The sequence below is a fragment of the Hyperolius riggenbachi genome, chromosome 2, assembly GCF_040937935.1.
Source record: "Hyperolius riggenbachi isolate aHypRig1 chromosome 2, aHypRig1.pri, whole genome shotgun sequence".
In the NCBI taxonomy this organism is placed as follows: domain Eukaryota; kingdom Metazoa; phylum Chordata; class Amphibia; order Anura; family Hyperoliidae; genus Hyperolius; species Hyperolius riggenbachi.
In genome coordinates this window covers 21,005,885-21,019,750 of record NC_090647.1, presented here as the reverse complement: position 1 = coordinate 21,019,750, position 13,866 = coordinate 21,005,885, and the positions used below count along the sequence as shown (strand labels likewise).

Below are 13,866 nucleotides of genomic sequence, written 5' to 3'. Positions count from 1 at the left end.
GAGGTCCCTGTGGGTGAGGGAGAAGTCACTATGGGTGCTTGGGGAGGTAGAGGTCAGTATGGGTCCTAGGTGGAGGGTGAGGTCAGTATGCCACACTAGGATTCCTATCCAGGCCTCTTCACCTGAAAGTGCCCCAGGCGGAGGTGGAGCTTCTCGCGGGTGGGCGGGGCTTACCACGGTAGGGGCGGGGCTTATTTTGCGCGATCAGAGGGGCCTTTTTTGCTGATTTTAAAAAGGGGGGGTGCCTGGGCACCCAGAGCACCCCCCTCTGCACGTGCCTGCTAGGCATGTTTAGAAAACGTCTGTAAACATACCTTGAATCGCTCTGAAATCTGCTCCAAAAACCTCTAGTGTTTTGCAGATCTGCTCGATGTTTTTGGTGTGCACTGGGCCAAACACAGACATCTACCATGTATCAGCCAGTTCTGAATCCAATGGTGTGGAATGGAGTATGTTGCCCAGGGCAAGCCTCATATTTATACCTGAACAGGTCCTCTTAAAACGATTATTTTAGTCCCACTAGTTACTTTTATCCATGACGAGCTGATTAGATGAGTTCTTTATTTGGTGCCTTTTACGTATTTTGCCAATTTCTTTTTATAATACCTGGATAAGCGACAATAATGTTCTTGTTGTTTAAAGAATAAAAGTGGGTAATTAAAAGCGAAGGATAAATTTAAACTCTGGGCTATAGCTTTAATTCTGTCTGAAGCAACACAATGGCACAGGTCTAATATTTCTGATCCACACCCACAAAATCATTACCAGCACATGGCCCACAATCTGCTTTGGGATGGGTTGGAGGCAGAGATGGATTAAGATGTAATAGGGCCCTAGGCAAGGTTTTGGGCCCGCTTGTGGTCCTTTTGATAAACGGAAGCGGAGAGAGGTTAGAGAAGGCGGCAGGTGAGCCCCTTGACACCCAATAGGCCCTAAGCACCTGCCTAGGTTACCTGTAGGAAGATCCTGCTATGGCTGGAGGAGGCTCCCCCAAAAAGATTTTTTGAAAAAACGATGATCATAAGAATAATTAATTGTACCTTGAGTCGGGAGTAGGGTATCAAAACACTATATTGAACACTTAAAGAGAAACTCCGACCAAGAATCTAACTTTATCCGAATCAGTAGCTGATACCCCCTTTTACATGAGAAATCTATTCCTTTTCTCAAACGGATCATCAGGGGGCGCTGTATGGCTGATATTCCGGTGAAACCCCTCCCACAAGAAACTCTGAGGACCGTGGTACTCCTGGCAGTTTCCTGTCTGTGAACCTTGTTGCATTGTGGGAAATAGCTGCTTCCAACTGCCAAAAAAACATACATTACCTGCCAGCAGTAAAAATGTCACCATGTAATAAATGTCAGAATGTAAATCAGGGAGAGGAAAGCTTTTACAATGGGCAAACACTGACTAAATCATTTATACATAATTATTGTAAAAATGAAGCACTTTTTTTTTATCATATTATATATGCAAGAACAGACAATTAGAAGCAATAAAATATTCCCCTAATGCTGATTATAGTCAGACTTCCTGGAAAGGTGTCACTACATATGATAATATTCGCTTGATTATGACCACAATTACTCACAATAGTAAGTTAAGTAATGTGCACAGAAGCTATAATTCTCCACTAATATAGTGTACTAGACCGCAAAAAAGCATTGCTGGATACCCAAACATCAAAAATGTGTATAGAATCCCGATAAGGTAGGAAAAAAGGTATCTACGTTTATAGTGATTTATTGTGGCAAAATATATGTGTGTGTATAACACACATACATCTGCAGAAAATGTACAAAAGTAATGTCCTCAAATATAGAGAGCTGCCTGTGTGTGTAATGGATCCATCTGAAAATGGCGCCTGCGAATATTGCGCACGGTGTTGCCGCTAATCCGTTTGCCGCTTATCGCTATTTAACATTAAAGCCTTATTGTTATTTAGCGTTAACACACAGAACCCTCTCTGTACCTATCCCTAACCCCTAAACCCCCCCCCCCCCCTGGTGGTGCCTAACCCTAACCACTTCCCTGGAGGTGCCTAACCCTAAGACCCCCCCAGGTGGTGCCTAACCCTAACCTTGACAGTGTTACATTAAATCCATTCACCGTTTTGCAGTTAAATAACGTCTGCAGTTTGGCTTATGTAGGGCGCTATTGATAAATAACTTTACTGTGGGCAATAACCTCTGCGGTTTGGCAAATGAACGGCACTATTGATAAATAACATTAGTGTGTGCCACTATTGATAAATAACGTTAGTGTGTGCCGTTTTTCTTCTTTTTTTCCCTGTGCGCCATTATTATGCAGTACTAACGATAAATAGCGATAAGCGTATCTTTTAAATGCGGCGCCATTTTTATGCATAGGCGCTGTGCGCCATTATTCACTGATCCGGTGTGTAATATCCACGCACAGCGCTCATTTGTGCTCAAAAAAAGTGATAAAGAGGGTAAGCAGCAATGAAAGTGAACTGCCATAAAAACCTGTGGACCAAAACAAATCATAATACAGTGATAACCAATTAAAACACCAGTGCTATAGCTTACCAGGGAAGAGCCAGGAACAAGGAATCTGCACCCTACGCGCTCGCAGACGGCATCTGCTTCAATGGAGTCTGCTAAAATCCTGCACTACGCATGCTTCTGACCTGGATGTGGGCGGGGTTTCTTCGGTGTAATTGCGTGGCCACACAAATGATTCCTGTCCATGGAGCGTTGTACGTCAGCACTCCAGGGTGGGATCATGGGAGTCAGGAAGTGCGACCAAAAGGTTGCACCTCCCCCTGTGATGTAAGTAGGACGGTGCGCCGGAAAGGTCGCACCACCCAGCTATTCTAAACACAGTTCTTCAGTAAAGTGGTTAAGCGCTCTTCTCTGCCTGTTCCTTCTTAAACACAGCAAATATGTCATATAATGAAAAAGCCCCCCCTTCGGGGAAAGACTCACCAGACTTCTAGGCCTCCAAGGCCAATGCTCGCATTCGGGGTATTGGCCACCCCGCAGCCTCTCTGGCAGTCCTCTCTCGGCTATTCCCAGTCTGTGTAAGCAAAAAACGAATTCCACATCGCGTAAAAGCGTACCAGTTTATTTAAAAAGTGGTTAAAAACAGATCAGTGGTGTATAACCACTCATTGGGTCAGAAGACTTCATCAAAAAATTAAACACAGCCAGCCCCTTGTTTGACAAGCTACCTGATTCCAGGTACAGGGGTATGCAGAGATGAGATGCACTAAGCTTGTGACAAGGCGCACGCCTCTGTCATCTAGCGTCCCTCTCCGCAATATCTTACTGGCTAGTGCTCTAAAAGATACCGAGCCTACTGCACACAGACAATCCCGCCGCGTCCAGCGAGCGTCGTGCGCTATGATGTCACTCCGTGGCTCCGCCCAACGTTTCGTTGCCCTAGCAACTCCTCAGGGGCCCACGGAGATTACCACTTTACTGAAGAACTCTATTTTGATGGTTGCACGCATCTAGGAAGAGCGCTCCCACATGATAACTATTATATGAGCAAGGACATTATACATGTGGTTACTACCTGCCAATGTGTTTTATTTAGAATTTAGCACCTGTAATATGAATGTTTTGATGAATGTTTGATTCATTTCCTTTTATAAAATTTTAGAGGTGACATACTTAACACCTGACTCAGCATATGAGCGCAGTATCAGGGTGCTGTAATTGTTGTGAATATTCTAAACACACATTGCGCACATAGCGCTATGTAAAGGAAATACAGTTCGCCTTTTATATTAAAAAAAGAAAACAATAATACAGCATCATTGTAGTAATGCACATCATAACAACAATAAATAAATATATTGCATGGATACAATCATTATAAAATGTATTGTATTTAGTTTCTAGTAGGGATGGGACGAATCCACAATTTCTTCGAATCCGAATCCGGATCCGAATCTAAAAAGGTTCTCGAATATCTCGAACCTTTCGAATCCCGAATCTAACGAATCCTGCACATAAGAATTGTGCGATCCATGGAATAGTTGCCCGCACTATAGGTAGCTAGGTAAAGGTGTCTTCAGTATAGCTAGCAAGGTATAGGGGCCTTCACTATAGGTTGCAAGGTATAGTGGCCTTCAGTATAGGCAGCCGGGTATAGTGGCCTTCAGTATAGGCAGCAGGGTATAGGGGCCTTCACTATAGGTTGCAAGGTATATGTGCCTTCAGTATAGGTTGCAGGGTATTGTGGCCTTCAGTATAGGTTGCAGGGTATAGTGGCCTTCAGTATAGGTAGCAGAGTATAGTGGCCTTCAGTATAGGCAGCAGGGTATAGGGGCCTTCAGTATAGGCAGCAGGGTATAGGGGCCTTCAGTATAGGTAGCAGAGTATAGGGGGCTTCAGTATAGGCAGCAGGGTATAGGGGCCTTCAGTATAGGCAGCAGGGTATAGGGGCCTTTAGTATAGGTAGCAGAGTATAGGGGGCTTCAGTATAGGCAGCAGGGTATAGTGGCCTTCAGTATAGGCAGCCGGGTATAGTGGCCTTCAGTATAGGCAGCAGGGTATAGGGGCCTTCACTATAGGTTGCAAGGTATATGTGCCTTCAGTATAGGTTGCAGGGTATTGTGGCCTTCAGTATAGGTTGCAGGGTATAGTGGCCTTCAGTATAGGTAGCAGAGTATAGTGGCCTTCAGTATAGGCAGCAGGGTATAGGGGCCTTCAGTATAGGCAGCAGGGTATAGGGGCCTTCAGTATAGGTAGCAGAGTATAGGGGGCTTCAGTATAGGCAGCAGGGTATAGGGGCCTTCAGTATAGGCAGCAGGGTATAGGGGCCTTTAGTATAGGTAGCAGAGTATAGGGGGCTTCAGTATAGGCAGCAGGGTATAGGGGCCTTCAGTATAGGCAGCAGGTTATAGGGGCCTTTAGTATAGGTAGCAGAGTATAGGGGCCTTCAGTATAGGTAGCAGGCTATGGGGGTGCTTCAGTATAGGTAACAGGCTATGGGGGGCTTCAGTATAGGTAGCAGGCTATGGGGGTGCTTCAGTATAGGTAACAGGCTATGGGGGGCTTCAGTATAGGTAGCAGGCTATGGGGGTGCTTCAGTATAGGTAACAGGCTATGGGGGGCTTCAGTATAGGTAGCAGGCTATGGGGGGGGGGGGCTTCAGTATAGGTAGCAGGCTATGGGGGGGCTTCAGTATAGGTAGCAGGCTATGGGGGGCTTCAGTATAGGTAGCAGGCTATGGGGGGCTTCAGTATAGGTAGCAGGCTATGGGGGGCTTCAGTATGGGGGGCTTCAGCATAGTTAGCAGGCTATGGGGGGCTTTAGTATAGGTAGCAGGCTATGGGGGGCTTCAGTATGGGGGGCTTCAGTATAGTTAGCAGGCTATGGGGGCTTTAGTATAGGTAACAGGCTATGGGGGCTTCAGTATAGGTAGCAGGCTATGGGGGGCTTTAGTATAGGTAGCAGGCTATGGGGGGCTTCAGTATAGATAGCAGGCTATGGGGGGCTTCAGTATAGGTAGCAGGCTATGGGGGGGGGGGGGCGCTTCAGTATAGGTAGCAGGCTATGGGGGGGCTTCAGTATAGGTAGCAGGCTATTGGGGGCTTCAGTATAGGTAGCAGGCTATGGGGGGCTTCAGTATAGATAGCAGGCTATGGGGGGCTTCAGTATAGGTAGCAGGCTATGGGGGGGCGCTTCAGTATAGGTAGCAGGCTATGGGGGGGCTTCAGTATAGGTAGCAGGCTATGGGGGGCTTTAGTATAGGTAGCAGGCTATGGGGGGCTTCAGTATGGGGGGCTTCAGTATAGTTAGCAGGCTATGGGGGCTTTAGTATAGGTAACAGGCTATGGGGGCTTCAGTATAGGTAGCAGGCTATGGGGGGCTTCAGTATAGGTAGCAGGCTATGGGGGGCTTCAGTATGGGGGGCTTCAGCATAGTTAGCAGGCTATGGGGGGCTTTAGTATAGGTAGCAGGCTATGGGGGGCTTCAGTATAGATAGCAGGCTATGGGGGGGCTTTAGTATAGGTAGCAGGCTATGGGGGGCTTTAGTATAGATAGCAGGCTATGGGGGGCTTCAGTATGGGGGGCTTCAGTATAGGTAGCAGGCTATGGGGGCTTTAGTATAGGTAGCAGGTTATGGGGGGCTTCAGTATAGATAGCAGGCTATGGGGGGCTTCAGTATAGATAGCAGGCTATAGGGGGCTTCAGTATGGGGGGCTTCAGTATAGGTAGCAGGCTATGGGGGCTTTAGTATAGGTAGCAGGTTATGGGGGGCTTCAGTATAGATAGCAGGCTATGGGGGGCTTCAGTATAGATAGCAGGCTATGGGGGGCTTCGTATGGGGGCTTCAGTATAGATAGCAGGCTATGGGGGCTTTAGTATAGGTAGCAGGTTATGGGGGGCTTCAGTATAGATAGCAGGCTATGGGGGGCTTCAGTATAGATAGCAGGCTATGGGGGGCTTCAGTATGGGGGGCTTCAGCATAGTTAGCAGGCTATGGGGGGCTTCAGTATAGGTAGCAGGCTATGGGGGCTTTAGTATAGGTAGCAGGTTATGGGGGGCTTCAGTATAGATAGCAGGCTATGGGGGGCTTCAGTATAGATAGCAGGCTATGGGGGGCTTCGTATGGGGGCTTCAGTATAGATAGCAGGCTATGGGGGCTTCTTATGGGTGGAACATATCCTCCTCCCTCCCCCCGCAGCCTCCTCCGCTCGTCCCCCTGCATACATAAGGAGAAGCAGCCTCTCACCTCCAGCATCAGCGTGGATCCCAGAGCGGCAGCCTTCTCCCTTCACTTCCTGGTTCCCCCTAGTGGCCACCTGACCGGCTCTTACTGATGACGCGTAGTAAGAGCCGGTCACTAGGGGGAATGAGAAAGTCTGTAGGAGGTCTGCCGCTCCGGGCTCCACGCTGGAGGTGAGAGGCTGCTTCCTCTTATTTATGCGGCGGGTGAGCGGAGGCGGCTGCGGGGAGCGGGAGGAGGACAATTGCGAGCGGGGGAAGCGGCGGATGCGCGGCGATGCAGCGTCGGGATTCGGCGGATTCGGCGAACAGAAAATGGCGTCGGGATTCGAGTCCACGAATCTCGAATATTTCCTAATATTCGAGGGATTCATGGATTCGCCGGATTCGTCGTCCCACCCCTAGTTTCTAGTTAGGAAAAGGAGGAGTCCTCTGGGGGCATCTTGTGGACATTCAACGGAACTGCATTCAGAGAGGTCCAAATGCTTGTACATTTTTATCATGTAGAGTGTTTCAAGGTGAATATTTTCTTACAAAAAAGAAGAGGTTTTAGTAATGCTGGAGGAAAATGTAAGTGTTGACAAACCAAGAGGTTTGCGTCCTAGTGGTTAGTGTCATGCGCAGCGGTGGGGGGGGGGGCGGGGGGGGGGGCTGGAGTGTGGTGGCATAGCTAGCATTGTTGCCCCAGTATAGGGAGTTTAGTTGCCTCAGTATGGCTAATATAGTGCCTCAGTATAGCCAGTATAGTGCCTCAGTATAGCTAGTATACAGTAGTCATGATCGTGAGAAAGAACTGTCTAGATGTGAGGCGTTCTGGATTAGAAAGTTGGGAGTCATTGGGAATGGGGACCTTAATTTAGATTATGATCTGTCGTTCTGCATTTGAGATACGCCATTCTCCTGGTGGTGTGTTTGTCTATTTTAATTGAAAGTTTCTATATTATATTTTATTCTTGTTAGTGTGAAGCATTGATGCTCTCCATACCTGCAGAGTACCTTTTCCAATAATTGCCTACAATTTTGGGGTTAGGTTGCCATGCGCCATTTACTGGTGTTTTATAGCTAGTCATTGTGCTGTCTACTTTATGTGCGAGCGCTGTATTGCGCTGCCGTTTTAAAACCTTTAAATGCAGCACAAGTAAGGGGCCTTGACTGTCTCATTGTTATTGTTTATTGTCGCCATGGTGACTGTGTCGCACATGGAGGCGCCGCTTTCCCTATTGGTTGTGACGGCAAAAAAAATTTTGGGTAGACACCCTCTATTGGCACGCTTATGCAGTGTCTATGATGGTTGCAGTCTGAACGTCCTCATTGGATGCTTAGTTTGCGTACATGCCACGGATTGGTGGGCGGCATGTTGTGACATCATTTGGAGGCTGTCTTCCTACAAAGACAAAACAAGACAAATAACATATATATCGCGCTTTTCTCCTGGCGGACTCAAAGCGCCAGTGCTGAAGCCACTAGGGAGCGCTCTATAGGCAGTAGCAGTGTTAGGGAGACTTGCCTAGGGTCTCCTACTGAATAGGTGCAGGATTACTGAACAGGCAGAGCCGAGATTTGAACCCTGGTCTCCTGCGTCAGAGGCAGAGCCCTTAACCATTACACCATCCAGCCACAAAGGGCGCTGTTGGTCGCTGTACAGATAGCGTGATAGCCGGCGGCCTGATGCTACGTATATGCCGCTCGTTGGCTGGCGTCCAGGAGACGACGTGACGTTTGAGTGGCCTGTTGGCTGCTGAATAGACGTGCTCTGATTGGTAGCGGTCTAGTCATGCTCAGAGAGCGTGATTGGCTGATTATTATGACAGCTGATTGGCTGGCATCGGAGATAGAGTTTATGCCTCTGCGGCTTTAGATGAGAAGTTGAGGCTCCACGTATACCAGGGGTCTCAAACTCGCGGCCCGCGGGCCATTTGCGGCCCACGATACAATATTTTGTGGCCCTCGCTGGCAAAATCTTCCTTATAGTTCGCTTCAGTGCTCCCAAGTAATCCGCCGCATCCCTGCCGCTAAACGAGGGCTGCAGAGCCCCCAAATTTCCCAGGGGGCAATTCGCCGGCATTTCCTGGAAGGGGCAGAGCTTTCAGCTTCAGCTCTGCCCCTCCTGATGTCAATCGCCGCACGGATCGCCGCCTCTCCCCGCCCCTCTCTGTGAAGGAAGAGTGAGAGGGGCGGGCAGAGGCGGCGATGCGCCGCGATTGTGAAATACCTTATGCGGCCCAGCCTCATCCTGACTTTGCCTCCTGCGGCCCCCAGGTAAATTGAGTTTGAGACCCCTGACGTATACAGTTAGGTAAGAGTGGTGGGGCATGGCAATATATTTGTGTGTATTTGGTGACTATATAAAGGGCTTTACTTTTAGATTTATGAAAGCGGTGGGAGTGTTTTACCCAGGGGGCGGGATGTTGGGTGTTTCTGCATAGTTCCCCATCAGGTCCTCCACTCTGTTGGCGCTCTGCTATTGGAGAGTTCAAACGCTGACCACTGATTGGCTCATAGACTGTATATAATGTGTGGTGAAATGCACATGCATGTATTGCAGTTTTGACAACTTGACAAAGAGCTTGGAGGCTCGAAACAGTGGTCTGTCATTGTATTGCTGCTTTTCACTTATGTGAATAAAGAGACTATTATTTCCATTGGTGGTGCCTGCTCCAGTGGAATTCTCGATGTGACAGCTCCAGTGGTGTGGAACACTGCAAGCCTGGGCACACCTCTCTCTCCTTTTATGGGTGCTGTTCCAAACTTCCCAAGTGTTCCCTATGAGAATGTTCACATGTAAGCGTTTCGATTTCATTGAAATTGCAAACCCGCTGCCTGTACCATTTTCTGAGCGCTTTGGCTTAATGGAAGGTATAGGGAAATTGCGAACCACTTGACAAAGCGCTTTGTATAGTGATTTACCCAGCGCTTCTATGAATAAATAGATTGGGCCTGATTCACAAAGCGGTGATAACTCAGTTATCACGCCTAAAAGACTTTAGGCGTGATAACCTTTGCACTAGCTAAACAGTTATCACGTGAAGTGCATTTCGCGGACTTTTGCGCGCGCAATTTGCCGCGATTCGCGCGATCACGGACTTTTGCGTGCGCAATTTATATTGCGCGCGCAAAAGTCCGCGATCGCGCGAATCGCGGCAAATTGCGCTCGCAAAAGTCCGCGAAATGCACTTCACGTGATAACTGTTTAGCTAGTGCAAAAGTTATCACGCCTAAAGTCTTTTAGGCGTGATAACTGAGTTATCACCGCTTTGTGAATCAGGCCCATTGTATTTATTCATTTCTCGATGAAAGTGAAGTGAAAAAAAAACAGAATCGCTCTGCAAAAATGCTTAGAGAAGCACTTTATAAAAATCTCAGCGCACAGGTAGGCGTCGGTAGGTGCAAAAAAAAATTGTGCAAAAAACAAAAAATGGTGGCGTCAGCAATTTTGATTTTAGATGTTAACAAAGTCTAACTGTCTGTTAGATCAGATTGGAAAGTTAATATGGGGACTTTAGACTTAATACTACTTTGGGAAATTTTACTTGATGAGGAGTATGTGCTTAGTAGCATCTCCCCCTCCCCCACACACAGTTTGAGGGTGCTACAAACATGTTATCTTAACGTGCTACACAACTGCAAAGCAAAAGTACAAACATGCATATCCTAAAAAAACAAATATAAATGTCTAATTACTAGTAGTAGATTATGATCGTTAGTGCAACTTTTTTCCCCAAAATGATCTCTGGGGGTTCAACAGCCCTCAATTATTCAACAGTGTAGATTTTTTTTTTTTTTTTGCATATATCAGAAATAGCAAATTCTTATACTAAAATACCTGTCACACATATCTGGTTTCTGAAGATTTTGGAAAAGATTGTGACTATAGTGCTTGCTTTACTTTCAAACTCACAACAGACTTTACCTCAACGTCACCATTGACTGGATTCCGAGAATCAGAGCCTTTCACTTCCTCATTCTGCTGCAGCGATGGAATCTCCTGATCTGAGCCAGAAGCTGGAGTGTCCCGTCTGTCTGAGCATTTATGCCGATCCTGTAATCCTGAGATGTGGTCACAACTTCTGCCGGGTCTGTATTGATCGTGTGCTGGATACACAGGAGGGGTCTGGAGGTTATTCCTGTCCTGAATGTAGAGAGGGGTTTATAGAGCGGCCGGCACTGCAGAGGAACATTGCCCTGAGGAACATAGCAGAGAGTTTCCAGTCTACTCAGCCAGATCAGGAGGAGGCCGGAGTCTGCTGTACTTACTGTATTCACTCTGCTGTACCGGCTGTTATGTCCTGTCTGCTTTGTGACGCTTCTCTGTGTGATAATCACCTGAGAGTCCACAGCAAGGCACCAGAGCACGTCTTATGTGACCCCAACACTTCCCTGGAGAACAGGAAATGTTCCATCCATAATGAATTACTGAAGTATTACTGCACTGAGGATGCTGCCAGTGTCTGTGTGTCCTGCACTTTGATTGGGGGACATGTAGGACATAAGATGATGTCACTGGATGAGGCCTCTGAGAAGAAGAAGAAGAAGCTGAGAAATGTTCTGCAGAAACTGATGGCAGAGACAGAGGAGGCTGAGAAAAGAGTCCAGAGTCTGGAGGAACGCAGGAGAAATCCACAAGAAAAAGCTGATTGTGAAACAGAGAGAGTCCTGAGTGACATCATGAGACAGGCAAAGCAGGGGTCACAATTATACAATGACATCATTCAGCAGCTGGAGATAAAGAAGGAGGAGCTGTCCAGGAAGATGTGTCACATTGAGGAGCTGTGTAACATGACTGATCCACTGACTGTCTTACAGGAATCAGACACAGGTGACTTGTGTGACACGGAGGACAGAGAGAGACATGATAAACAGCTCTATGATGGAGGGGATCTGGATGTGGCCGGCATCTCACACACATTACACACAGGACTATCTGATATCATGTCTGGGGTAATTGTGCAGAAACATACAGACACACAGGCCTATCCACATTCTAGTACAGAGGGCAAAGTTCCCATCACTGCTAAACTATCCAGGCCACACCCCCAACCCACCCCCACCGCACAACACACACAGCGCCAGGCTGGGGGGACAGATATTGGGGCTGCACAGCAAACGTCAGGGCTGCCAGTGTATGCAGACATATTACTGGATGTAACCACAGCTGGTAATAATCTACATATATCAGCTGACAGAAAAAACATATCCTGGTCAGACAGGAAGCAGAATAACCCAGAAACACCAGAGAGATTTCAGCATTATCAGGTGTTGAGCAGTCAGAGTTTCTCCTCAGGGCGACATTACTGGGAAGTGGATGTTGGGAGATCAGATATGTGTAGAGTCGGGATGTGTTACCCCAGTATAGCCAGGAGAGGAGATCAGTCAGTGATTGGAAATAATAACAAGTCCTGGTGTTTGGAGATGTGGTTTAATCAGTGTTCAGTGTTACATGACAGGAAAGATATCCAGTTTCATGAGATGATCATCTTTGATAGAGTCAGGATATGTCTGGATTATGAGGCCGGGCAGATCTCCTTTTATGCCCTGTGTGACCCGATCAGACACCTCCACACCTTCACTGCTGCCTTCACTGAGCCCCTCCATGCTGTGTTATGTGTATGGGGAGGTTATATACAGATATCAGGGAATCAGGTTAACTGAAAGATCCGCCCACTGGTGACATCACAGGAAGAGAGCTGTGATTGGCTTACTGTCTGGCCAATAGTTACTAGCTGTCTGTATCATATCAGAAATTTTGTCCCTGGAAAATCTCTATTTTCTGTCCTAAATAATGATACCATGAAATCCTCCTTTCTTCTCACCTCATACTAATTGTTTCACCTTCTACTGTTGGGAATCTGTAACTCTGCACCAGCTTTGTTGTCACTGATGAGCAGCCAGTCATGTGCATTTATTATTAATTATAAAAGCAATTATTATTTTCTCTCTCTGTTATTTTCTGTAGTTATAAAAAACAAAACAAAACACAACAATAAAAAAAAAAAACTAAGAAAATAGGAAGCATTAACAATCTGTCATAATTACTGACTGCTTCCAGCAGGTGGAGTCTAACTCACCTCATTAGTTTTGGACAGCCTTGTTGAGCAGATGCAGCTCTAACGGTATAAGATTACACCGCACAGCAGGCTGTCCTCTAGCAAATTGACGAGCAGTATTCTGCAAAAAAAAAGGCTTTTCACATTCGCGGCGAACAGCGAACATTTGGCGTGTTTGTTTTGGCTCCTATATATATCATCAATGAGCTAAACTTTGACCCCTTACCTCACAGTCAGCAGATACATGGCAGCCAATCAGCTAGCACCCCCTCCTGGACCCCCCCACCCCCTATTAAAAAGCAGTTGCGGTGGCCAATATTGGATTCATTCTCTGCTGGCTGCTGTTAGTGAGAGAAGGGACAGACTTGCTGCAGATAGGTAGGGAAAGCATTAGCTAGGCCTGTGTTTGCTCACTTGCTGTGAATACACTTCAAACAGCCCTATTGAGGGCTAGCACATCAGTCTCCTGTGGTTTTTTCGTGTGTGGCATTCCACTGACACCCAGAGCTGTGTGCACACTACTGCTGTTGCCTCATTAAAGAGAACCTGAGGTGGGTTTGTGAAATCCTATTAGGACACAGAGGCATATTGTGTGTACTGTGACCAGCCTCTGTGTCCTTCTATAGTGAACCCAGACCCACCCACCCCCGGCTCTGCTGCGCCCCCTTATAAAAAGCACCAGGCTAGCGACACACAGATTGTCACTAGCCTGGTATTTACCTTCAGGCTGCCACTCACTGCCACTCCCACGTGTCCTGTATAGCACGGCTCCCCGCCTGCGTCCCTTTCCTTCCCCGCCTCTGTAAGCTTCCTCCAATCGGCTAATTCAGGAGGCAGGGGAGCAGCAGTAAGTGGCAGCCTGAAGGTAAATACCAGGCTAGAGGCAATCGGTGTATCGCTAGCATGGTGCTTTTTATACGGTGGGACAACAGAGCGCGGGGGGGGGGGGGGGTCTGGAGGCACTATAGAAGGACACAGAGGCTGGTCACAGTGTAACCCTCTAAAAGAGGGTTCCAAAAGTTTTGCTAATGTATTTCCATGTGTGAGGTAACTTTAGCATCTAAGGCTAACTTGTGCCTTAGATGCTTGCCTGTGGAACTAAAACGGCGCATGGTAG

At 47.3% G+C, this 13,866-nt stretch overlaps 1 protein-coding gene across 1 annotated transcript; it reads left to right on the top strand.

The window, feature by feature from the left end:
* Positions 1-10,680: 10,680 nt before the first annotated feature.
* LOC137544650 (E3 ubiquitin/ISG15 ligase TRIM25-like) lies at positions 10,681-12,354 on the top strand. The gene has a single exon (XM_068265745.1). It carries the CDS (start codon positions 10,681-10,683, stop codon positions 12,352-12,354), a length of 1,674 nt encoding a protein of 557 aa, XP_068121846.1.
* The last annotated feature ends 1,512 nt before the right edge of the window (positions 12,355-13,866 follow it).